Source organism: Macaca fascicularis, chromosome 10 (genome assembly GCF_037993035.2).
Source record: "Macaca fascicularis isolate 582-1 chromosome 10, T2T-MFA8v1.1".
Classification (NCBI taxonomy): domain Eukaryota; kingdom Metazoa; phylum Chordata; class Mammalia; order Primates; family Cercopithecidae; genus Macaca; species Macaca fascicularis.
In genome coordinates, this window is record NC_088384.1 from 94920392 (window position 1) to 94947201 (window position 26810).

General features: G+C 46.1%; 1 protein-coding gene across 5 annotated transcripts in view; it reads left to right on the forward strand.

Moving 5' to 3' along the window:
* Nucleotides 1–6711: 6711 nt before the first annotated feature.
* PPP1R16B (protein phosphatase 1 regulatory subunit 16B) overlaps nt 6712–26810 on the forward strand; it is a 122317-nt gene continuing 102218 nt past the window's right edge. For 4 of the 5 annotated variants that reach the window (XR_012419376.1, XM_074005314.1, XM_045362972.2 and 1 more), the window contains exon 1: nt 6886–6981. Coding sequence is in view for 1 of the 5 variants with exons in the window: in XM_065523137.1 (XP_065379209.1) it covers nt 6795–6981 (187 nt within the window). In the remaining 4 variants the exon portion in view is untranslated. Of the gene's footprint in view, nt 6982–26810 lie in introns of all 5 variants that reach the window. The other variant, XM_065523137.1, reaches the window with a different exon arrangement.

Genomic DNA, 26810 nt, shown 5'->3' on the forward strand with positions numbered 1-26810 from the left:
TTCCCACAAGAGTGGGTTGTCATAGAGCCAGCACAGTCCTCGGGTTTCCCCTCTTTGCACATGTCTGCTTCCCTTTTGATCTTCTCCCTTCTCTACCATGTTGTGATGAGGAAAATCCTTGCCAGAAGCCTGGGCCATGCCCTTGAACTTCTCAGCCTGCAGAACCGTCAGCTAAATAAACCTCTTTTTAAATAAATTACCCAGTCTCAGGTACTCTCTTATAGCCACAGAAAACGGACTAAACCCCCTCTCCCATTCCCTACCCACTTTGTGGTCACCAAAACTTATGAAACACTGACTTAGGTGGTGATTCTTAATCCTGGCTAAGGGAAGTTGCATTTTCAGCATGCCTCGGGAGTTGTTTTGATCTGTATGTATGCCTAAAAATAAGCCGCCAGAGATTTTGATTCAAAGGGTCTGGGGTAGAACCCAGCCATCAGAAAAATTTAAAACCTCTTAGTGATTCCAAAGTACCACTAAGACTGAGAGCCACTGCACAAGATTCTCCATAAATTGAACATAAAAATGAAAGCCGGCGGGGCATGGTGGCTCACACCTGAAATCCCAGCACTTTGGAAGGCTGAGGCGGGCAGATCACGAGGTCAGGAGATCAAGACCATCCTGGCTAACACTGTGAAACTCCGTGTCTACTAAAAATACAAAAAATCAGCTGGGCGTGGTGGCGGGCACCTGTAGTCCCAGCTACTCGGGAGACTGAGGCAGGAGAATTGCTTGAACCGGGAGGTGGAGGTTGCAGTGAGCAGAGATCACGTCACTGCACTCTAGTCTGGGTGACAGAGTGAGACTCCATCTCAAAAAAAAAAAAAAAAAAAAAATGAAAGCCAGTTTGTCCCACTCTCAGTTACCCCTATTCTCACAGCATCATCACAGGCTGAGCTCACCACTAGCCCTAAATGCCTGGGGCTCCTTCCACCTACTTACGGGGCTCCTACTGCATGCAAACAGCTCTTGGGGAGCTTACAAAAGAGGTAAAACAAAAGTCACTTCCCACAAAAGCATGAGGACGTGGGAAAAAACCACACATACAAGCACTTGCAAGTATTGTACAATCAGAATTGTACAGACCAGGAAACCGACATTCAGAAGAGGAAATGACCGCCCAGCAAGTTCATGCCAGAGCCAGAACTCTTACCTGGGATGCCTTTCTCCTGCTTGGCTCATTTTTACTTGAACCCAAGTTGAACCCAAGTTGAACCCTCTGCACTTTCTGCTTCTCTGTTGGTTGGGCCTGGCCCGGAGCCATCATCTTCATCATCAGCAGTAACAGCATGGGGACAAGGGCCACTATCAAAGCTTACTCTGGGTCTAGCATTAGACTAAGTATCTGTTGAATGAATGAATGAATGAATGTAGCCAGCCTAGCACCTGCCCACAGGCTGATATTAAGAACCACAGGATCTCGTCATTAACAAACCTGCACGTTGTGTACATGTACCCTAGAACTTAAAGTATATATAAAAAAATAACAAAATAAATGAATAAATAAATAAATCTTAAAAAAAAAAAAAAAAAAGAACCACAGGCTCAGGCCGGGTGCAGTGGCTCATGCCTATAATTCCAGCAAGATTGTTTGAGCTCAGGAGTTTAATACCAGCCTGGGCAACATAGCAAGAGCATATCTGTACTAAAAGTAAAAAAAAAAAAATTTGCTGGGTGTGGTGGCATGTGACTGTAGTCCCAGCTACCCGGAGGCTGAGGTGGGAGGATTGCTTGAGCCCAGGAGGCTACAGTGAGCTATGCTCATGCCATTGCACTCCAGCCTGGGTGACAGAGTGAGACTCTGTCTTGGAAAAAAACAAAAACAAAAACCTTCGTTCAGGCCGGGTGCAGTGGCTCACCACTATAATCTCAGCACTTCGGGCAGACCGCTTGAGGCCAGGAGTTGGAGACCAGCCTGGCCAACACTGGGAAACCCCTTCTGTATTAAAAATACAAAAACTAGCCGGGCATGATGGTGGGTACCTGTAATACAAGCTACTCAGGAGGCTGAGGCAGGAGAATCACTTGAACCCAGGAGGCAGAGGTTGCAGTGAACCAAGATCGCACTACTGCATTTCAGCCTGGGTAAGAGAGTGAGACTCTGTCTCAAAAAACAAACAAACAAACAAACAAAAAATCTTGGTTCAGATAATCTCTAGAATGAATCCCTTTAAACGCTGGAATTAGTTCATTTTTCACAGACTCAGGAGTCTCTAGACCTTGCCGCACAGCAACCATATAATTCACCCAAATTCTACGTTCTGTATAATTTATATGTAACTATGAATTGACTGAGTTGCAGTTGACCAGTTGACCTAAAGTTATGTTGACATTTAACTCTGTATTTTTTAACATCACTGTTTTAGATTTTGTATGTTGGAGCCCATTTATTTATTTGCAGGCCCTCAAACATTTTCCTATAGCCTCATAGAATATTCAGTGGCCTTGGATTGTCCCTTAGTGTCTTACCACAGATGACCTCCAAAATAAAGGAAGAGACTTTCCTGCCTGTGGACAGGAGACAGAGGTGTGGAGGATGAGAGCATAGTTTAACTTTTTTTTTTGGAAGAACTTTATTGAGATATAATTCATATGCCATACAATTCACTGGCTTAAAGTATATAATTCAATATATCCATGGTTGTGTGATCATCACCACAATCAATTTTAAAATGTTTTTATCACCCCCATAAGAAAAACTGGTACTGTTTTTGAGACACCCCCATTTGCCTCCAACAACCCCCTCCCAGCTCTAGACAATCACCAATCTGATTTCTGTCTCTATAGATCGGCCTATTCTGGACATTTCATACGAATACAGTCATACAATATGTGTATGGCCTTGGAACTGGCTTCTTTCACTCAGCACAAGGTTTTCAAGCGTCATTCACGAGGCATATATCAATGCTTCATTCATTTTGATTGCCAAGTAACAGTGGATTGTACCATGCTTTATTTATCCATTATCATTTGATGGATATTTGGGTTGTTTCTACTTTTTAGCTGTTATTAATAATGCTACTATGAACATTTGTGTGTAAGTTTTTGTGTATGTATGTTTTTATTTCTCCTGAGTATATACCTAGGAGTAGAATTGCTGGGCCATCTGGTAACTCTGTGTTTTAAATTTTGAGAAAATGTCATACTGGTTTTCAAAGCAGCGGCACCATTTTACATTTCCATCAGCAATGCATGAAGGATCCAATTTCTCCATATCCTTACCAATGCTGGTTATCGCCTGTCTTTTTTATTATAACCATCTTAGTGGGTATGAAGTGGTATCTAATTGTGGCTTTGATTTGCATTTCCTTGATGGCTAATGATGTTGAGCATCTTGACCACGTGTATATTTATCTTTTTTGAAGAAATGTCTATCCAGATCCCTCGCCCATTTATTTTTTTATTTTTATTTTTATTTTTTTGAGACTGGGTCTGACTCTGTCGCCCAGGCTGGAGTGCAGTGTCATGATCTTGGCTAACTGCAACCTCCACCTCCCAGGCTCAAACAATCCTCCCACTTCAGCCTCCCCAGTAGCTGGGACTACAGGCCCATGTCATCACACCCAGCTAACTTTTTGTATTTTTAGTGGAGACAGGGTTTTGCCATGTTGCCCAGGCTCCTTGCCCATTTTTTATTGAGTTATCTGTCTTTTTATTATAGAGTTGTAAGAGTTCCTTATATATTCTAGGTATAAGTCCCTTAACAGGAATATTATTTGCAAATATTTCCTTCTATTCTGTGGGATGTTGTATTAATTTGCCAAGGCTGTTATAACATAATACTATAGACTGGGTGGCTTAAACAACAGAAATTGGCTGGGCACGGTGGCTCACATCTGTAATCCCAGCACTTTGGAAGGCCAAGGTGGGTGGATCACTTAAGGTCAGGAGTTTGAGACCAGCCTGGTCAACATGGTGAAACCCCTACTCTACTAAAAATACAACAATTAGCCAAGCGTGGGGGCACGCGCCTGTAGTCCCAACTACTTGGGAGGCTGGGGCAGGAGAATAGCTTGAACCTGGGAGGTGGAGGTTGCAGTAAGCCGAGATCGTGCCACTGCACTCCAGCTTGGGCAGCAGAGTGAAACTCCATCTCAAAAAAGAAACAAACAAACAAACCCCCAGAAATTTATTTCTCACAATTCTGAAGGCTATGATTCTGAGATCAAGGTATTGGCAGGTCTGGTCCCCCAGTCCCCAGTCCTCTCTTCTTGGCTTGTAGTTGACCTTCTTCTCCCTGTGCCTTCCACTGGTCTTTCCTCTCTGTGGCGCATCTCTAGTGTCTCTTCCTATGAGGACACCAGTCACTAGATGAGGACCCCATCCTAAGGACCTCAGTTTAAGTTGATCACCTCTTTAAAGACCTTATCTCCATCCACAGTTACATTCTGAGGTTCTGGGACTGTAACCAGTACAGTTCAGCATATGAGTTGGGGGGCACACAATTCAGCTTATAACAGTTATTTTTTCACTTTCTTTTTGTTCTTTTTATGTTTAATTTTTTTTTTTTTTTTTTTTTTTTAAGAGACAGGGTCTTGCTCTGTCACCCAGGCTGGAGTAGAGTAGCACCATCATAGCTCACTGCAGCCTTGAACTCCTAGGCTTAAGCAATCCTCTTAAATAGCTAGGACTACAGTCATGAACCACTACATCTGCCTAATTTTGAAAGAATTTGTAGAGACAGAGTCTCACTCTGTTGCCCTGGCTGGTCTTTAGCTCCTGGCCTCAAGTGATCCACCTATCTCAGCCTCCCAAAATGCTGGAATTGTAGGTGTGAGCCACCAGGCCCAGTCCTATCTTTTCACTTTCTTGATGATACCCCTAAAAGCACAAAAGAAAAGTTTTTAATTTATCTATTTTTTCTTTTGTTGCTTGTGCTATAGGTGTCATATCTAAGCAACCACTGCTTAATCCAAAGTCATGAAGATTTAGGCTTATGTTTTCTTCAGAGAGTTTTACAGTTTTAGTTCTTACATTTAGATCTACATGTTGCATATAGTACGAAGCTGGGATCCAAATTCATTCTTTTGCATGTGGATATCCAGTTGTCCCAGCATCATTTTTTGAAAACACTATTCTTTCCCCATTAAATTGTCTTGGCACTCTTGTTGAAAATCAATTGGCAGTAAATGTAAGGACTTCTGTCTGGACTCTCAGTTTTATTCCATTGGTCTGTATGCCCATCCTTATACCCATACCACCCTGCCTTGATGACTGAAGTTTCCTAGTAAGTTTTGAAATCAGAACATGTAAGTCCTCCAACTTATTCTGAATTTACTTTAACTTCTGATACCAAACACTGTGTGAGAGGTGAATGAACAGCATGTCATTGGAGCTGGGAGCCCCTCCAAGGGCCTCATTTTAGGAACACAGGCCCCAAGCGCCACAAAAGCCTTGGAGAGATGGGTTCCCACCCTCTCAGCCCATGGCTCTTCATTGTCAATCAATGGAAACATTCTGCGGAGAACAATTATCCCCTTGGGTTATTTTAAACATCACTTTAAGTCTTCCCCACCTGCTCTGCTGTCTAACTGCTTTTCCTGAAACAGTGTCATTCACAACTGGATTATTAATGAACTGAGAGGGAGCCAGGGAGCCAACCAAGGGGGCTCGCACAGTTCCTGGGGAGGGCCTGGGGGCCTGGAACAAGTTCAACCCACAGATTTTCTCTCCCCCAAGAAAGTTGACTGAGCACACACAAAATCACTAAACTCAGGTGATGCTGGTGGTCTCAAAAGAACATTGGTAGTGAAAAAAAAGGGATTCGGGAGAGTTCCTCAAACATGACAGCTGAGAATTAAATTAACTGGGTACCATCCCCAAACTCCCCAAACTTAAACTCTGAATTTCCCCAGCTGGCTGGCCCTAGGGTGCCTAGGGCTCTCATCTGTAGGCCGGGAAAGCTCAGGAAACAAAGCCTTTGTGGAGAAGAGAAACCTATTGTTCTAAGGCCAGGGTTCAGCAAATGTGGATTCCAGAGAATGTTTGGGGATGTTTTCTCCGCTTTGTTTATGAACTTTCTCTTCTCTTCCTGGGGTGGTGACGGTGGCGGTGGGGGGGTGTGGGGGGTGAGGGGGTGTTGACTCTCAGCAACTTAAATAGTTAAACCTATTGTGATGTAAAGAAAGGCTGGTGCACAGAGCGCAGAGGCCTTCAGCCCCAGAAAGAGGCTTGAATAAGGTGACAGAAGTCACCGGGTATGTTTTGCTTTTTATTTTTAGCGTGAAATCTCAGGGAAGCAGCCCCTATCTTCATCCTGCACACCTCAAAGGGTGGCAGACGTCAGCAGAGGTACGACCACTTCCTTCCTCCAGCGCTTCACCTCCCTTCTTTCCAGAAAGAGGAAATGATGCGAGTCCACGCCGCAGGCCACAGCCCCCATGTCTCGCCCCCGCCAGCTGGGCGACCTGGCCCCACAGTTCTGTCCCCAGCGCAAGGCCAGGGCCGGCCCCTGGACCTCCTGGGAAGCCTTCAGACTCAGGCCGCGCGGTACTTCAAGCTAGGAACCCTGAGTTCCTGGAATTCATTCTGTGTGACCTTGAGCAGGTTACTACTCCTCTCTGGGATTCAGGATTCCCGTCTGTCAAATGGGAGCAGGGATACCATCCTTGGCTTCCCTCCTTCCATGGTCGGGGTGGGGGTTAGGAAAACTATTTTGGAGGAGGAGGCAGCATTAGGAAAACTATTCCGAAGCCTGGCCGCGTCCCAACCAGTTTCAACTTCCTGCAGCTCAGAAGAGGGGTCCCCACCCTCGAGAGCGCCGGGACCCTGTCCCGCGCTGCCTCCCAAGCCGGATGGGGTTGAGCGCGCCCACCCCAGTCCCGGGAGCTCAGGCCCCGCCTTGGGGGAGGAGCCGAGAGGCGGCGCGGAGGCTCGCGGCGGAGCAGAGCCGGCTCTGTCGCCGCTGGAGCAGCTGCGGCTCGGGGACCCACAGACACAGCCGGGGTCGGGAGCCGCCCGGGGCAGGGCTCGGGAGAGCTGGTGAGTTCCCCGGCGGCGCCGCCTCCCTCCTTGCCCTCTGCGGCTTCGCGGGGCGGGGGATGAGGATGGGGCGGGGAGGTGGTCCCAGCCTCCGATCACCTAAGCTGGGGGCCAGGGCGCTTTGGCCAAGGGACGGTAGCTTAAGATATAAATGGGAGTGTGGGGACTCTGGAAAGGCAGGTACCGAGGGCGCTGGATCCGGGAGTCGGGCTGGAGTGGGGGCGTTCTCCCCGGCCTCGCAATTCCTTGACGAGGCCAGGGGAGGGGGCGCATTGGCAGGTTGTTGGCTGCGGCCGTCGTGGCCCAATCTTAGGGCGGGGAGGTGGGGTCCTCCGTCGGTTCTAGGCTCGTGGGCCGCCGTCTGCTGGGGGTGCAATGCCGGGCGGCGGGAGCCACAGCGGGCAACAAACAACCCCCTCGCGCCCACTCTCCCGGCCGGGCATGGAGGTGCCGCCCCCTCGCGTGGCGGGGCTTGGTCCCCGCGGGCAGCGGCAGGGCACAGAGAGCGCTCCTGCCTGGGCAGGAAAGGTCCCCAAAGCAGGCGCCTCCGCCTGCAGACCCGCCCCGCCTCAGGATCGAGCTGACAGCACCAGTCAGCCCGGGGAGACCCGGCGCTTGGTAGTTCCCCGGGAGGGGCGCGCCCGGCCTCTCCCAGGGCCCCGTGCGCGGGCTGCTGGGTCCCCCGCGCCGGGAGCGCTCCCCTCTGGGCGACTCCAGCTCATCGATTCAGGCCGGGAGGAGCGCCCCCGAGCGCCGAGGATGGGCAGAGACGTGCAGCGCCCCAGAGAGGTCGCCCAGAGGGGTCTCGCCAAGGTCACCCGGAGTGCCCAGACTGAGCTGCCCAGACCGCCCCGGGTGGAGAGCGGGGAGGGGCAGGCGCTCGCTGCCCGCCTCCTTCCCCCATGCAGACTCCCTTCCTCCGCTCCCCCTCCCCGGCCTGGCCTCCAGCTTCACTGGAGATGCTGATGATGCAGCTCCCAGCCCTTGGTGGATAATTGAGCCTGGGAGAGCTTTGAATCTGGCCCTCTCGAGACCCCAGGGCTGCGCCGCTGCCGCGCGACAGGCCTGGGTCCCGGTGCTCCCGGGCACCTCAGGAGCGGAGGGAGAGGGATGTGGCTTCATCAGCGCTTCTAGGAACGGAAAACCGAGCTGCCTGCGCGCCCATGTGATTGCACTTCACATAAAGGGCCCCTGTTCTCACTGTCAGAAGCGCCCCCCAGCTCTCCGCGGCTCGGGGCACCAGGTGTCGCCTCTGAATCACCCTCTGTGGAGGACCCGGGGCCCGGAGGTACCAGGCGCCCTTTCCCGCAGGGCTCTCCCTGGAAAGGGCCTGCCGATGGCGGCCTCAGTCCGCAGGGGTACTTCCCTGTGTACTCTGCCATTTCCTGCGGCTGGTGAAGCACTGGAGAAAAACCCTCCATCTAGGAGGCCTCCTCCAAGGCTGGTAATAAAGCTTCTTAGCTCAGCCAGCGACTAGCTGTCTACTCGTGGGCAAAGTACTTGGCCTCTGGAGTCTCAACTGCCTCTAAGAAACTGGGGCTAACAGCCGCCAGGCTGTGGGGAGATGAGGGAGAGGCTGGGTGCAGCAGAGCCGGAGGATGAACACTCCTTGGCCAATACTGGCCGCCCTCGGGATTGGCTATGAGTGGGGCGTGTCTCTCTTAGACAGGTGCAGAAGTGGAGCCCTGGTGGGTGGTTCTGCAGGGGCTGGGGGAGTTTCCACATCTTCCTCCCCCAGCTCTGTCATAAAAAGCCAGCTTGCAGGAGGCCGGTGGGGGCCAGCAAATCTTTCCAGCCGGCTGCCTGCTCACACGGCCCTTCCCACACAAATCTCCCATGCCCTTCTCTCCCACCTGTCACCCAAATCCAATCTTCCTGGCTGAGTCCCCAGGATGCTGGGGGCAAGGTGTCAACCAGGCCACCCTGGACCATCAACTCTGTACCTACTTGTCTATTGGGGTCTACCTAACAGTGTCCCCCTGTCCTGGAACCTTCCTGGCCCCAGCTCTTCCCAGCCTCTGGAATGTCTTCTTTCCTCTCTTTTGGTCTCCTACCACCGTGGCATTCATTAGTGGCTCTGTGGTTCATGTGTCAAGGGCCCCGTGCCATCTGTGCTCTCCAGATCATCCGTGGCCTGGAAAGACGTGGTAGGCAAGGCCCTGTGCCCACTCAGACTTTGCTCTCTCTGGTAATTGACGGTGGAGCGGAAGTTAAATTCTAATCTGGCTGTTAAGTCATTTCAGGAGCTTGAGCCACAGGACTAAGAGGATGCTGACGTAGGGAGGTGGTTTTTCCTTAAAGCCAGAACCTTTCTCCTTTCTGCAGAGCCCATTTGAGACCATTGGAAACTAGGCCTATGTGTAATGGCCTCACAGAATCCTCACAACCCCATGAAGTAGGCATTACTGATTCCCATTTTGCAGATGGGAAAACTGGGGCTCAGCTCCTCTCAAAACCAGCTCCATGCCCCAAGAGGAGCAACAGAGGCTGCAGCCAACCTGGTTTAGCAGAAGGCAGGAGGCACATACCTGAATTCAGGTGCCGTGTTTGGACTCTCAGGACCCCATCCCCCCAACCTTTCCCTCCCCTTTTGCAACCTAACCACCACCCTTCCTGCACCCAGGACACTTGTCACATTTGTTGAACAGTAGGTCCCAACTGGCACTCTTCCAGCAGAGACCAGGAAAACCTTCACTGTCCTGAGTGCATCTTAGCAACTGGGCTTCAAGGAGGGCTTGGACAAGCCTGCCTCTTACAGAAAGCTATGAGTATGAAGAGTGAGGGAGCCAGAGATGTCTAATTTTAATTAGGGATCTATACCTAAAAGCTCCGTGACCCTGTATACATGACTTAATCTCTCTGAGCATGGTTTTCTCATTTGTAAAACAGGTATCATAGTAATGCCTACTTTGTGGGATTGTAAGGATTCCATGAGACCATTAACATATAGAAAGTGCTCAGTACTAGGGCTGGGTGTAGTGGCTCACACCTGTAATCCCAGCATTTTGGGAGGCCAAGGCAGGAGGATCACTAGATGTCAGGAGTTCGAGACCAGCCGGCCAACATGGTGAAACCCTGTCTCCACTAAAAATACAAAAATTAGCTCAGCATGGTGGCGCATGCCTGTAGTCCTAGCTACTTGGGAGGCTGAGGCACAAGAATTGCTTGAACCCGGGAGGAGGAGGTTGCAATGAGCCGAGATCACACGACTGCCCTCCAGCCTGGGTGACAGACTGAGACTTCATCTCAAAAAAAAAGAAAAAAAAAAAAAAAAAGAAAGTGCTCAGTACAGCATCTGGTGTGGGTAGGAATGCATAAAATGATCATTGTCACCATCACTACTATTTCCTCCTTTGTGTTGGGCTCTCAAAGGTCCCACCTCCTCCAGTGCCAGGGTGGGGAGTGAGTTAGATCCTGTCTCTTCCGCCTGTAGCCATCAGGATAGGGAAAACCTCTCAGCCTGTCTCCTGGGGTGCGGGTGGGGGCTCTCTCCTGGGAACTTGACTCTAGCACCAGCTTTTCCCCGGGGAGTCTGTGAGCAGCCACTTAGCCTTTCTCAGCTGACTGCCATTTTCCAGGATTCATTGATTCATTCAAAAGACGTTTATTCCATCCTGGCCCTTGTGCTTAGCAAGGGATTTCAAGATGAATGAGGCAGCTCTCAGAGTTCTCCCTCTATGGGGAGAGGCAGGCCTGGAGACAGATAATGAGGACACTGTGGGATAAAGTCTGCAGCAGTAAGAAGAGAGAGTGAAGAGCAGATCCACATGGCTCAGGCTGACCCAGGTCTGAATCCTGAAGCTGCCACCTTGTAGCTGGGTGGCCTTATCTCTCAAGCAGATAAGCCACCTCCCTAAGGTGATGATGTGAAGAAAGAAGTGAGACACTGTGGGTAAAAAACCTAGCTTGGACCAGGTGCAGTGGCTCACGCCTGTAATCCCAGCACTTTGGGAGGCAGAGGTGGACAGACTGATTGACTCCAGAAGTTCGAGACCAGCCTGGGCAACATGGCAAAACCCCGTCTCTACAAAAAATACAAAAATGTAGCCAAGCATGGTGGTGTGCACCTGTAGTCCCAGCTACTTGGGAGGCTGAGATGGGAGAATCACCTGAACCAGGGAAGTGGAGGCTGCATGTGAGCCATGATTGCGTGTGTCTCTGTACTCTAGCCTGGGCAACAGAGTAAGACCTTGTCTCGAAAACAAACACACACACACACAAAACAAAGCCAAAAAACTTAAAAACCTAGCTTGGGCTTTCTAGATATTAATAAATGCTCGCAGATGTTCATTGCTATTCTTAGTCTATATTGCCAATAACAGGTGGACAAAAGTTGCTGTGGGAGCATGTTGAGCCCTGCAGTGACAGTTCTCCAGGTGGCAGGGCAGCCCTAGCAGGGAGAATAGCGTGTGCAGAGGCACCGAGGCTTAAAAGTGCTGGATGTGTTTGGAGAGCAGTGGGAGGAGTTGCTGATGGAGCAGAGTCATCAGAAAGTTTGATGGAGGCAGAAGCAAGGCCAGGGAGGTAGCAGCGGCCATCCTGCCAGGAGCCCTGAAGGATTAAACACTCACTGACCCGAAGCAGTCCCTCTGCACCTTCCTTGGAGGGTGGCTCTCTAGTGAGGGTTGTCCAAGAAACTTCAGGATTAACTTTTGCATGGGAGGAACGGCTGGCCTCAGCTCAGCTGTCCATACATTCACCATCCTTCCCTCTTTGTTCCACCCAGGAAGTACAAAGAAGAAGAGGTCCACTCCCTCTTCCTGAGATGCTTTTCCCACCTCTACGCTTGTTTCTCCCTTCCTGGGACTCAGTTTCTCACTTGACAGAAGAGGGTAGAGGTGGAGGAAGCGTCATGACCTGACTCACTTATTGATCATGATATAGCACCAAGTGCATTTCTGGATGCTGGTCACTGTCAAAGGTGTTTACTTGCATCACCGTTGTATTCTCATACCAATCCGTTGAAAAGAATGCACATATCCCCCACTGCACAGAGGGAGAAACTGTGGCACAGAGGGTGAGGCTATTTGCTAAAAGACATGCAGCTTGTAAGTGACAGGAACTCACGTCTCGGGGGCATCTCAAAGTTGCCATGTGCTATCCTGCACCACCTTCTTCACACACTTTGTAAATCTAAGGCTGACTGCAGAATATCTGGCCTCTTTCGCTTTGTCTACCTTTGGGTGCTGGGCAGTAGGAATTCTGGAGATGGGTCACAGTGGGGTGTGCTCTGGGTATGCACCCCGACTTTGGGGAAATTCCTGGGTGCAGGCGCTTTGAGGGGAGGTGTTCTTGGATGTCTCAGAATCTAGAATGGCATTCCTTCGCCCACAGATGTGCCTTGATGCAAGCAATGTGCAGTTTGACTGATGTGGCAGATGGTGGCTGAGCCCCACGGTGGCCCCAGGAAGGAATGAATCTTTTAGGATGGCTGGTCAGAGCATCACATGACCACAGACCTTCCCTGTTTCAGAGGACATCCAAACACAGGCTTACATTTCCTTTTATATGGGGGCAAAGTTTGGGGCCAGGGTTCAAATCCTGGCTCTGCCTTCCACTGGCTTTGGGGCCTAGGGAAATTTTTTCACTTCCTTGAACCTTAATTTCTTCATCTGGAAATAAAGATGAAGAAATAAGTTGCTATTTTTACCATCTTCAATAAGTTGCTAAATAGTGACTAATAAACACAATTCTGAATTGTCATAAGGATTTGTAATCATATGTAAAATGCTTGGCTTCCAAGCTGTAGATAATATTGATATAATATCCAGCAGATTTTTCTCTGCAGTACTTATCATAATTGTGATTATATGGTTATATGTGAGCCTTACTCTCTTAGTCTTCTGTTTCATCCACTAGACCTGCGGTCACTTGGGGCAGTTTGACCCTCCCTGGGGAGGATATTTGGCAATGTCTAAAGACATTTTTGGTTGTTACAACTTTGTGGGGGATAGTGGGAGAGAGGAGCTACTGACATCCAGTGAGTAGATACCAGGGATGCTGCTAAATGTCCTATGGTGCACAGCACAGCCTCCCACAACAAAAAATTATCTGATCCCAAATATCAATAGTGCTGAGGTTAAGAAAGACTACACTGGACTATGAGCCCCATAAGGTCGGCGACTGTGTCCAATTCATTCAGCTGTGTGTCTCCAGTTGGCCAGCGTGATCAGCATGATGCCCAGCACACGGGAGACAATCAATATGCATTAAAGGAATGAATGAGGACTTGGGAGGCCTTATGTCCCCTGGAGTCCCAGGGGTTTAGCTTGTGGAACATTTGAATAGGCAGAAGAGATTTAGATGAACTTGAATGATGAACAGCCCATTGGTAATTCAGGCCAAAGACATTCAGACCGAGCTGTTTTCCTTCCCAAGCAGGTGCTTGGGGGCCCAGATTATCTGAATTGTTCCTGCCATCACCACTGCATTTTACTTATGTAGATACAGGAGCCGTCTTTATCTGGAAAGTAGGCTGGGGCAGAGGAGCATAGGTGCTGTCAGCTGGGCCCTTGGGATTTGCCAAGCTGGGGCACAGCTGCTTGTCAGCTTCCTGTTTTGTCCCTTTCTAGTGGAATGAAGGAAACCCACTGAATGGCTATTTTCCACTGACATTTACAGCAATGTGATAGGCCTTGGATTAATGAGGGCAAGCTGCAGTGTGAAATCTGCCTGATAACTTGAAGCTTGGCCAACAGGAAGACATCGCTTGTTTTCTTTGGACTGTTTGACGTCCCTGGATGGCTTTAGGCAGGAAAGCAGGGGTCTCAATTCTGTACAAAAGAGGAGGGTGTTTTATGTCCTGGAATTACAGAGGCCAGAGGTGTCTCTTTTTCAATTTATTGGGAAGGTTTATTTTAATGTGGACTTAGAAATAAATAACTTATTAAAGCGAAGTTTCACCCGGAGCCTTCGGCTGGCTGCTACGTGTGAATCTGGGCTGCTGAAGGGACTGTGCTGTTTTTCTAGGTCTCTGTAGGAGTTTGAAAGAGAAGACTGGCCCCAAAGGGTGTTTGGACAGGTTAGATGTGCCCATTGGTTAGAACTTACTTGGATAGGGAGAAGGGGTCTAGGGCGTATCCACAAACTTGCATATGGATCCCCTTTGGATTCCTGCTAAAGTGCAGAAACTGACTCAGTAGGGCTGGGTATGGAGTTTCTGCATTTCTACCAAGCTCCCAGGGGGTGTCAAGCTGCTAGTCTGTGAACTGCACTTTGAGAAGCAAGGGTATGGGAGACCCCAAGTCTACAGGTGAGGGTTCCCTGGTGCAAACCGCTTAAGCACAAAAGCAAATGCAGCCTGTTGTGCCTGTTCACACAGCCATCTGCTGTGCTGGCTGACTTGCAGAGTCACAGATGTTCACTGTGCCCCTTCCCCGTGTGCCCAGGCCTGGGACCAGACTTGACAAAGAGGAAGCTTCATCTCAAGAAGCAACTCAGACAGCCAGAATGTCGGCCAGAATGATGAACTTTGAGTACTTCCAAAAACACATATCCAGGAGCATGCTGTTTCTGGGTCATCTGGTCACCTGGAATTTGTGAAAAGTACAGATGCCTGGGCCCTAGCCCAGTCCACCTGTGTTAGAATTGGCCAAGGTAGGGCCCTGAAAGTCTGTATTTTTTTCAAAGTGTGCCAGGTGATTCTGATTCACAGCTAGGCTGATGGAAGGGAAGGTGGGAGGAAGAACTGCCAGTACATGCAGGTTAATTGCTCAGCAGGACCTATGCAAGGTTGTAGAGTTGTGTATTGCTGATAGGCACAGTGGCACTCGGCTAAAGGAGAGGCTGAAATCTAGCCTGTGATCCACTTGCCAAACTCTGCACCCTGCAGGGTTGCATCTGCTTAGAGGGAAGGGCACCTTTTTCTTAATACTCATCATGATCACTTGGTACTTGTTATGAGCCAGGTGCTGTCTATTTAACTCCTTCAGTCCTCCTAACAACTGTAAGGGGTAACATTATGGTTATTATTATTATTTTATTTATTTTGAGACAGAGTCTTGCTCTGTCGTCCAGGCTGGAGTGCAGTAGAGCGATCTCAGCTAACTGCAACCTCCACCTCCCAGGTTCAAGTGATTCTCCTGCCTCAACCTCCCGAGAAGCTGAGATTACAGGCACCCGCCACTACTCCCAGCTGCATTTTGTATTTTCAGTAGAGACGGGGTTTCACCATGTTGACCCGGCTGGTCTCAAACTCCTGACCTCAGGTGACCCGCCCGCCTCGGCCTCCCAAGGTGTTGGGATTACAGGCATGAGCCACTGCGTCTGGCCAGGGATGACTTTCTTGCTACTCTGATTTTGCTGCTTGGGAAAGTGAAGCACAGGTTCAATGACTTACTCAAGGTCACACAGCCAGTAAATGGCAAAGTCAAGATTCGAATTCAGGCTTCAAAGTCCTTGCATTGAATCACTACACTCTCTGGCCCTTTCTTTGCATAAAAATGCTGTCTTCTCTTTATGGAGCTGTCCCTACTCCCTGCTCGGAGGGAGTGCTTTTTTCTTATCCTTCCCTCAGAGCGGGGAAGGCTAGCAATGACCTTGGCTGGCTTTAGAGTCAGGTACAGGTTTGATTCCTACCTCCAGCACTGACTGTAACCTTGAGTAAGTTACATGCATATATTTGCTGAGCCACAATTTCCCCATGTGTAAAACAGGAATAATAATAACATAATATAAATTGATATGATTAGGCATTTAGCCTCTGCTTGACAGGTAGGAGGTTCCTGATACATGCCAACTATTCTTATGGTGTTATTATCATTGAGTTAGTCCCTAGGAGTATTCAGGGGCTGGGGAAATAGGTGAGCAGAGCACTGTGTCATTATGTCCCCAGGAGCTCGGTCATTCGTTTTGTTCACTAGGTTACTTATGGCCATTACTTATCTGGGCATTCCTAGTCTCTGCTTCTTGGCCCCAGAGTCTGTGCCAGCCTGGTGAGTTCTCAGAATGTCTTAGTTCAGACTCTTAATCAGAACTGGCTTTATTTCCTCGCATCCAAGAACAAGTAAAAGGTACACATTTTGACACTTATTCTCTTTAGGGCTCTTAGCCCTTTTTGGTGATTTTCTCTCTCTGGTTTTCTTTCTGGAACTGTTGCTGTCATTGGCTATCCCATGGACGGGACAGAGAGGAAATGCTGTCTTATAAATATTGCCTATTACCTTATAAAAATATAGTAAAGATTTTCACCAAAATGTCATTCACTTTTTTTCTTTTATATATAACTTAAGCTTTTGTTTTCCTATTGCTGTATATCATGCTTTTTAATTACACAAAGTATAAGTGTATCATAAGTATATTTTCCCCATCTTCCCAGCCACTCATCCCTTTTCCCCAGAATAAATCTATGAATGTTTTATGTATCTTTCCATAAATTTCATATGCATATACAAACCCATATTCTTTTACATGTTTATCCATTTTTCTTTTTAACACAACTATACAAAACTCTTCCGAGATCTTCTTTTTCAGCTAATTTATCTGAGCACATGCCAACACACAGATATACCTGGATCTTGAAGGCTATCTGATAGTCCAGTGATAATGTACTATCATTTATTTTCTAGTTTCTTGATGATGGCTAAGATAGTTTCCAGTTTTTTCCTCCTACAAATGTACAATATTGCAACATCCTTGTCTGACCAGTGTATATGTCTTTGTATACTCTATACACTGATGATTTTATTCATAAGGAAAAATCCTGGCAGTTTCAACTATGATAGACATTGCTAAACTGTTCTCCAAAGAGGCTGAACCAATTTCTGTTTCCTCAACAGTGTGTGACTGTTTCCCCCATCTATTCTCCAGCACTGAGGATTAAGTAACTTTCATTTTTGTCAGTCTGATAGATATAAAACAGAACGTTTCTGCAGCAGGTGCTGCAGTAATTTTTAGATTTTATGACCTTTTGGATTATGCCTACATAATGACGATCAAATATTCAGAAACTACATTATACCTGGCCTTGTGCTTGGAATTGGATACAAAATTAAATGAAACCAGCCTTTGCCCTCAGGTTGATCCCATCTCCTGGAGTTGGCAGACACAGGAACAAATAAAATGAGAGCAAAACCGTATGGTTCACATTGTGCTAGAGAAATGCATAAGCTTAACTAACTTTTGTTTGATAAACTCTATATTCATGAATATTACAAATAAATTCATAAAATACCGTATGCGCTATGTCCCACAGTGTGAGGAGGCTTGAAATTCTCAAAAGAAAACAACTTGATTAGAAGAAAAAAAAAATAATGGAGCTTATCCTTAATAGGGCAGCAGAAGAAGTGGGAAGTTAGGAAGGGGTGAGTAATTTTAAAATAGTCTCTTTGGTAGTTTCCATGTTTACAAATAGGGTTCGTTTGAGGGAGCCTGTGGGGAAACCCAGCTGAGTTCGCAGCTGGCACTGATTACCGATCACTCAAACCTGGGCAGATCTGTATGTTGGTCCAGATAGAGTGTGAGCAAGGGAACAGGAGGCTGGCTTTAAAAATCAGCAGCCTTGAAGCTCATAGAGGTTGGATGTGGGTGGCATAAATAAGTTGTTTACCACAGGGGTTACAAGCAGGTGTGCTCTGAACAGGCCTGTGGTAGAGTGGATCCACAGAATGGTTTTCAATCAATGAGTGAACATCAAACATCTGTCTATATCTTGTAAAGGGGCCTCCTTCTGAAAAAGAACAGACCCATATAGAAAGGGGTATGACCATCTAGTCGACCCACCTGGGGGGAACCAATCCTTAGCTAGATACATTTTCTTTGGGCCCACCTGTCCTAGATAGCTCTTCATTCACTTGAGACATCTTAAAAGCAACACAACACAAGGAGCAGTTGAGAAAATCAACTGAATCAGTGCTGTGGAATGAACCTAACCATTGTTTTATAACAAATCCCCTCAGCAGGGATAGATAGAGCCAATTGCAAAGCATGCAGAGTGGAAAAGAGACTGTGAAGACCAGAACAATCTTAGCCCACCCTCTCACAGGAGGCAAAGCACAGGGGCCAGGCGAGGTATGTCCTGGTTCTGGTCCCAAGGCCCACCCTCCTCGCCCATTAGCCAGGTCTGTTTTGCCCAGTTTGATTTTACAGCTCTTGTTCTAAGTGAAAGGACCACTCTCTCATGGCAGAACAGAAATTCTTCGTGAATTTTCAGTCTCTTGGCCAGCCTGCTGTCCACACTCTCCCATTTATTGAATACCTACCATGTGCTGGGTGGCGCTATGATAGGATGTAAAGGTGAATAATACATATCCCTTGTCTTCTGAGAGCATCCAGTCCAATGCAAGAGGCAGATCTGAAACCAGCAATTACCAGAGTGCTGAGCACCACAGAAGAGATGCGGTCAAATGCCTTGGAACTAGAGAGGGGAACGAAGCCCATTTGGCACAGGAGAGATAAAGAACAATTCAGAGGCAATATTAAGACATTGAGGCTGGGTGCGGTGGCTCATGGCTATAATCCCAGCACTTTAGGAGGCTGAGGTGGGCGGATCACCTTAGGTCAGGAGTTCAAGACTAGCCTGGCCAACATGGCGAAACTCTGTCTCTACTAAAAACACAAAAAAATTAGCCAGGCATGGTTGTGTGTGCTTGTAATCCCAGTTACTCGGGAGGCTGAGGCAAGGAAATCACTTGAACCTGGAAGCCGGAAGCTGTAGTGAGCTGAGATCACACCACTGCACTCCAGCCTGGGTGACAAGCTCGAACTCCATCTCAAGAAAAAAAAAAGACATTGAGACAATATTGTCTAAATGAGACAAGGCAAGTGCTGAACACGGTGCCTGGAAAGCCTTTAAGAGGTGATAGCTATTGTCGTTTTAGCACTTGAGCTACCTCTCAAAGAACAAGAGGAGTTTGCCAGGTGGAGAGAAAGAAGGGTACTGCCACTCATAAAACAGCGTGTGTGGGCTGGGCGTGGTGACTCATGCCTGTAATCCCAGCACTTTGGGAGGCCAAGGTAGGTGGATCACAAGGTCAGGAGATCGAGACCATCCTGGCTAACACGGTGAAACCCCGTCTCTACTAAAAATACAAACAATTAGCCGGGTGTGGTGGCGGGCGCCTGTAGTGCCAGCTACTTGGGAGGCTGAGGCAGGAGAAAGGCGTGAAGCTGGGAGGCGGAGCGTGCAGTGAGCTGAGATCGTGCCACTGCACTCCAGCCTGGGCGAAAGAGTGAGACTCCATCTCAAACAAAGCAAAACGAAACAAAAAACAGCGTGTGTGAAGGCGAGGAGGTGAGTGTGGTGTAGTGAAAATTGCATGGACTTTGTAGCAGATACATCTTGGTTCAAATCCTAGCCCTGCCACTTCCTAGTTGTGACTTCGGGCATGTCAAGAGGAGCCTCCTTTTACTAATAAATCCAGTGCGGGTAATGACACCTGTTTCTAAGACTCAGTGCGGGGATTAAAGTCAATTTATGCATAGTACCTGGCACACAGTAGAGTCTCAGCAAATGGTGAGTACCATTGGGGAGGAGTGAATCCATCAGTCTTGTTGGGTGCACCTGGAAAATTAGGTATTTAGTGAGTTGGAGGTGGGGAGGGAAGTTAGGTTGGCCAGAGAGAAAGCTAAAATGTCAAGGTCCAGATATTGGATGGTTTAGGCTGAGAGCTTGAAACTGGACAGCATAGGCAGTGGGAGCCATCAAGATGCTTCCCTCCAAAGGAAATACAGGATCAAACTTGGCTTAAGAGTGAAAACTCCACCAGTGATGTGGATGGTGGTTTGGAAGGTAAGCGGTGGAGGCAAGGAAACCACTTTGGGAACTGCTACATTCAATATTCTTGTCTTCACCTCACAGCTCAGATTACCATAGCAAAGGCTCTGTTAACTCCTGCAGTCAAGTGCTGTCTGGACAGGGAATTTAGGGCATTAGTTGAGTGTGTAGGCTTCACTGATTGTCCTCTTTTTTTTTTTTTTCTTGAGACAAGATCTTACTCTGTTGCCCAGGCTAGAGTGCAGTGATCTGCGATCGTGCAGTGGTGCAATCACAGTTCACTGCAGCCTCCACCTCCTGGGCTCAGGCGATCCTCCCACCTCAGCCTCCTGAGTTGCTGGGACTACAGGTGGGAGCCAACACACCCAGCTAATTTTTTAATGTTTTGTAGAGATGAAGTCTCACTGTATTGTCCAGGCTACTCTCAAACTCCTGAGCTCAAACCATCCTTCCATCTTGGCCTCCCAAAGTGCTGGGATTCAGGCATGAACCACTGTACCTGACCCCTTGTAATTCTTGGAAGAAAAAGGAAAAAATAAAAAAGAGCATGGGTTTCAGTGTCAAAGCCACTCTGGATTTGAATCCCAGCCCTATTGCTTAGTGGACATTGGGCAATTACTTAACCCCACTGAGCTTAGTCTGCCCTTCTATAAAATAGGGATTAATAGTACCTTTCTCATAGGCTTGCTGTGAAGATTACATGAGATAGTATGAGTAGCTAAAACATATAGCTTAGCTCCAGGAATGCAGTGAGTGTTCAATAACAGTTGATAATTGTAAGGAAATATATTACTAGCTGGGCGTGGTAGTAGCTATAATCCCAGCTGCTTAGGAGGCTGAGGCGGGAGGATTGATTGAACCCAGGAGTTTGAGATCAGCCTGGGCAGCATACTGAGACCCTATCTCAAAAAAGATAAAATAAAACAAAAATAAATATATTACGTATATGACTATAGAAGACTTTTTTTCATGTAACTCCTATTAACATCCTCTGGTGCTACTAGTGTTCTACCAAAAACATCCTGCTTTTAGCCTTTCTGGAGAAGCAGCAGCACTTTCTGCTCCAAGAAATAGGAGAGTTGCCAGGTTCTGATACAGTGGTTCTTGGGTGCACATGAGACCCACCTGGGGAGCTTTTAAAAATGTCAATTTCTGGCTGCATTCTAGACCAATTAAACTAGAATCTCAAGAGGTGGGACCCAGACAGCAGTATTTAAAAAAAAAAAAAAAATTGTGATTTCTTAAGGAAAAACAAATACACAAAAGTACACAAATCTTAAATGAATCAATTTTTCACAGACTGAACCTGTCTAACCCATATCCTGCTTGGGGCGCTAACAGCACTCCACAATCCCCTTCCCCTACCCTGTATGTCCCTTTCCAGTCACTCCCCACACCCTGAAACCGCATAGATTAGTTTCGCCTGTTGTTGAATTTTACATAAATGCAATCATATAGCATGCAGTTTTGTGTGTTTGGGTTATTTTGGTTAACATTGTTTGTGAGAGTCATCCATATTGTTGAGTGTAGTTGTATATTGTTCATTCTCATTACTGTACAATGTTCTATTGTGTGAACAAACGATATTTTTTCTCCAAACTACTGTTGGGGGCATTTTGGGTTGTTTATAGTTTGCGTCTATTAGAAATAGAGCAATTAACATTCTTGTGAATGCCTTTCAGTGAATGTATATAGAAATTTCTGACCGGGCGCGGTGGCTCACGCCTATAATTCCAGCACTTTGGGAGGCCTAGGCAGGCGGATCACCTCAGGTCGGGAGTTCGAGACCAGCCTGACCAACATGGAGAAACCCCGCCTCTACTAAAAATACAAAATTAGCCGGGCGTGGTGGCACATGGCTGTAATCCCAGCTACTCAGGAGGCTGAGGCAGGAGAATTGCTTGAACCCAGGAGGCGGAGGATGCAGTGAGCCGAGATTGCGCCATTGCACTCCTCCAGCCTGGGCAACAAGAGTGAAACTTCGTCTCAAAAGAAAAGAAATTTCTGCTGGGTGTATTCCTAGGAATTCAATTGCTGGATTATAGGACATGCCCATGTTTAATTTTACAAGACACTGCTGAACAGCTTTAAAAAGTTGTTGTACTAATTTATGTTCCCATTCAGTGTGTAAGAATTTTTGCCAAAGTTGGCATTTTCTGTCTCAAAAAAAATTTGACCATTCTGATAGATTCGTAGTGGCCTTTCTCTGTGATCTTCTTGTATATTCCCAGCATCTTCAAGTGATTCCAATGCCAAGTTTGAGAACCTCTTTCCTAACAGATTTTGCAAAAGCAGAGTAGAACTGGGAAAGAGATGTTGTAATGGTGAGTGCCTCCCCATGGACTTCCTGTGATGTCCCAGAGTTTTTGGTAGAACTGACCTGGCTCTCAGCCAGTGGAGGGAGAATATTCACACGTGTCAAACCTGACAGCCTGCCTCTCATTCCTATGTGCTTTATTTGGAGCAAATGGCTCCACCAGGAGTGATCTGGAAGCTAAGGGGGAAGCACTACGAAGCTCTGGAAAGATGCCGCAGCAGGACTTTAATCTCTTTTTAAAATTTAAGACCTGAATGAGAAGGGAAGATACGAGAAGTGACTAGTGGGCTATATAGACATTGTCAGAGAAGAAAATCTGGTCTTTGTGACATATTTTTGTGCCCCAAAGGCTGTCTGGAACCTGGCACTTGGAAGGTGCTTAAAAGTGGTCATTGAAATAAATATATTAGAACTTTGTAACTGTCCCTAGTGAGAGACACCACCCAAAGAGTTGCAGAGGAAGGTATTGGTGAGAATTTAGTGGAATTGATGCTTTGGGTTCTTTTCTTTGTAATTTCGATGTTGCTGCTGAGATTTCCTATCTGTATATATATATATACATAATATAATATATATTCCTATCTGTATATATATATATAATATAATATAATATATATATATATATAAATATATATATAAATATATATATATAAATAAATATATAAATATATATATAATATATATTCCTATCTGGAATATATCTAGGAATTTATATATATAAATAATATATATATTATATATATTATTTATATAATATATATATAAAATATATATATTTATATATATAATATATATATATTTATATATATTTATATATATAATTATATATATTTATATATTTATTATATATTTATATAATAAATATATAAAATATATTTAATATATAAAATATATAAAATATATAAAATTATATATTATTTAATTATATATTATTTAAAATATAATATAAATATAAAATAAATATTATTTATATTATAATATAAATAATATTTATATATATTTTTTATATATATATATCAGGCAATTAACTTGACCAAACTCAAACTCCAAACTCAGTCTTCCTTGGGTGGGCAACAGGGCAACATGTGAAATCTTTGCTCAATTCATTTAGCTTTAGTTGAACTACTTGAAGTCTGCCCTGTATGTATCATTCAGTGAGATTTGGGCACTGTTTATACTCAGAATTTCGGGCTACTGTTCTGTGATTCTTGTCTGGGATATTTCTCCTTATTTTCCAGCTGTGGTTACCTGAACTCTGTCTTTAAACTCCTCAAATAGTAAGACAGTGGTTTGGTTTTCTATCCAAGTTTTAGCTAGTAAGTACAGCATTGCCTGGGGGCTTCCCACAAGTAAAAAGCTATAAAAACACGAAAGTTATCTAGTGCCATTTCTTTTTTTTCTTTTTTTTTTTGAGACAGAGTCTCACTCTGTCCCCCAGGCTGGAGTGCAGTGGCGCTATGTTGGCTCACTGCAAGCTCCGCCTCCAGGGTTCACACCATTCTCCGGCCTCAGCCTTCCGAGTAGCTGGGACTACAGGCGCCCACCACCACGCTCAGCTAATGTTTTGTATTTTTAGTAGAGATGGGGTTTCACCATGTTAGCCAGGATGGTCTCGATGTTCTGACCTCGTGATCCGCCTGCCTTGGCCTCCCAAAGTGCTGGGGTTACAGGCGTGAGCCACCGCGCCCGGCCGTGCCATTTCTTTCTTTCAGGTGTTGCCGCCTCTGCAGTTTCTACTTGCTTGTAGTTGAACACATTTAGTGCCTTCCAATCTTTTTTTTTTTTTTTTTCTTGTCTAGAATTCGTAATAGTTTTGTGTGGGAAGTTTGGTCCAGAAAGAGCTACTTTGCCCTTACTAGAAGCAGGACCTCTCTGATCAATAGGTTTGTTCATTAAGGGATCCTTAGAGCCACCCTACTTTATTGCCTGCCTCATATAGATGGCAATAAATATTTGTTTATTGGCTAAATAAATAGACTTTAAATTAAAAATGGAAGTGAATTCACAGAGAAAATTGCCAGAAGAAAATCCTGAAACTAGTAGTTACTCATTGTTGGCATCGAGTATGAAACAGGGTGTTCAGGAATTTGCTAAGTAGAAGGATGGGTGTGGTCGTAGAGCTCCAGACATTTTAGTGTAGACCAAAGCAGTTAACAAAGTGAACCTGAGATTTTAACATGAGGAGACAAATTCAATCGTGTTAGCAACACCACTTTCGTGGGATGAAACTATGGCTTATAGAGAAGTTACCATGTTCAAAGGAAATACAACTGGTGAGAGGGAAGTGGAGGTGTGCTTGGAGTTCTGTGTACCCAAGAGGAGGGAATCAAAGTGGAGGAACTTTGGCTGGAGATCAAAGAGGGGAGGAACAGAAGCAATGCTCTAAAGGCAGAATACTACAGCCTGCTTCTCTGCATGGTGACCTGGAAGGTCATAGATCCAGTACTGAGACTTCAAAACCTGCCTATTGGATGGAAACTTCACTTACCAAAATGTAGAGCATCTGGAAACTTTCTGTTTTATTCTACTAGCAGTTTCATCTCTCAGAGAGAAGAGGAGAGAGGCCAGTTGCTGTTATGAATCTGGTTTGGGAGTTACCAGGTGAAGTGAAAGTGAGAAAGTGCTCACTGAGGCTGGGCACGGCGGCTCACGCCTGTAATCCCAGCACTTTGGGAGGCTGAGGCCGGCGGATCACTTGAGGTCAGGAGTTTGAGACCAGCCTGGCCAACATGGTGAAACCCTGTCTCTGCTAAAAATACAAAAATTAGCCGGGTGGGGTGGCACTTGCCTGTAGTCCCAGCCACTCAGGAGGCTGAGGCAGAAGAATCACTTGAACCTGGGAAGTTGAGGTTGCAGTGAGCCGCCGAGATAGTGCCACTGCACTCCAGCCTGGGTGACAGAGACTTTGTCTCAAAAAAACAACAACAACAACAAAAAACCAACAAAACAAATAAAACACACAAAAATGATCACTGAAAAAGGGAGCACCCATAGGGGGTTGAGCCTATTGGGGTTTGGAAGGCAGATTTTATGAAATTTAGGATGAGATGTATTTCCAAGCCTCCAAAAGTGATGACAGCTCCAACAGTAAGGGAAGTTATGACTTTAATCAGTTATCCTTACTCTGCATAGATTTCATTTATTTTCCTTCAAGGACTCCTCTTACAGTCATGCCTCTGTGGCTCATCTTTCCTGTCCGACATTTTTTCTTTTATTTTTAAGCAGGGAGGATATTAAAAATACTTAACTAATGGCATAGAGACTGACCAATCAAAACAGATGCCAGACTAATCAGAAGAGATGCCAACCACATTCATCTGGAACATCAGCCCTACTTACAAGTTCCCTAACCTCTCTGAGTCCCAGTTTTCTCCTCTCTGAAATGGGAACAATATCTACATTGCAGAGTTGGTGCAGTGATTCCCAGAAAGGTTACATGCAAAGAAGTTGGCAGGTGGAAGGTAAGATGGACATAGAAGCTGCCATGATTACCTGGCATTCTTTGTTTCTAGGTTCATTTCATGTATCTAGTTTATAGGCTCTGCAATGTTAGCCTTTAATTTCATTAAGCGTATATGTTTTACTCTATACTGACTTCAGCAAGTATTTGTTCTATTACCAATTTGTCTGTCTGGTTTGTTGGCCAAAATGTCCCCATCTCCCTGGTCATAAATACTGTGAGTTTTCTGAAATCTTCTTGCAATTCATGAGAAAGATCTGTTAAAACACTTATGGTTCCTTTAGAGATTTTCCCAGTTCCTTCTTCTCCTTCTGCTTTTTATGGGTGTAGGCTTTGGAGTTAGGTAGACGTTGGTTCGAATGTCAGTTCCATCCTGCACTTAATTGGAATCTGCTCTCTGTGTTGCCCTCTGTCTTCCTCTTCTCATTCTTTTGTCCTCCAAGGTAGGACTTTTTCCTTCAAGTTCAATTCCATGCTTTTAATCGTCCCTGTTTCCTTGGAATTATTATCTGAACTTCAGTGAACAAACTATATGAAAAGTTTTAAAAATTTCCCATCTCAGGCTGGGTACGGAGGCTCACGCCTATAATCCCAGCGTTTTGAGAGGCAAAGATGGATGGAATCAGTGGAAGTCAGGAGTTCAAGACCAGCCTGGCCAACATGGTGAAACCCTGTCTTTGCTACAAATACAAAAATTAGCTGGGCATGGTGGTGCATGCCTGTAATCTCAACTACTCAGGAGGCCAAAGCAGGAGAATTACTTGAACCCAGGAGGCAGAGGTTGCAGTGAGTTGAGATCATACCAACACACTCCAGCCTGGGCAACAGAGTTAGACTCTGCATCCAAAACAAAAAGAAAAAAAAAATCTATCCCAACTACTTCCTAATTGGCTAAGAACATCCCTAGCTAAAGGGGAGGAGATAGCTTGTTAGGGATATTTGAGGTTTCTGAAATGGGGAGAGTGGTCTTATTAGGCAGCAAACTATGTTCCCCTTCCTCTTTCATGCTGGTAATGATGTAGAGCCCAAGATGCTTGGAATGGACAAGACAGTGATCCCCAGATCTGGATGAGGAAGGGTGTCAGCTGGCAACAGTGCCTTGGTCCTTCTCCATTCCTGAATGGACCCTATTCAATTACCAACAGCATGCCATCTCCCCACATTCCAGGGCCAGGCTTGGGAGGGGGAAGTAGGAACTAGAAAAAACTGTAAAAGAGCTGCAAGTTATTTAGAAGATCTTCCTGGTAAAATGCAACGAGATGTCAGAAAATCCATGGTATTAGTGATCAGGGAGATAAGGGGACATTTTGGTTAACAAAGCAGACAGACCAATTTGCAAT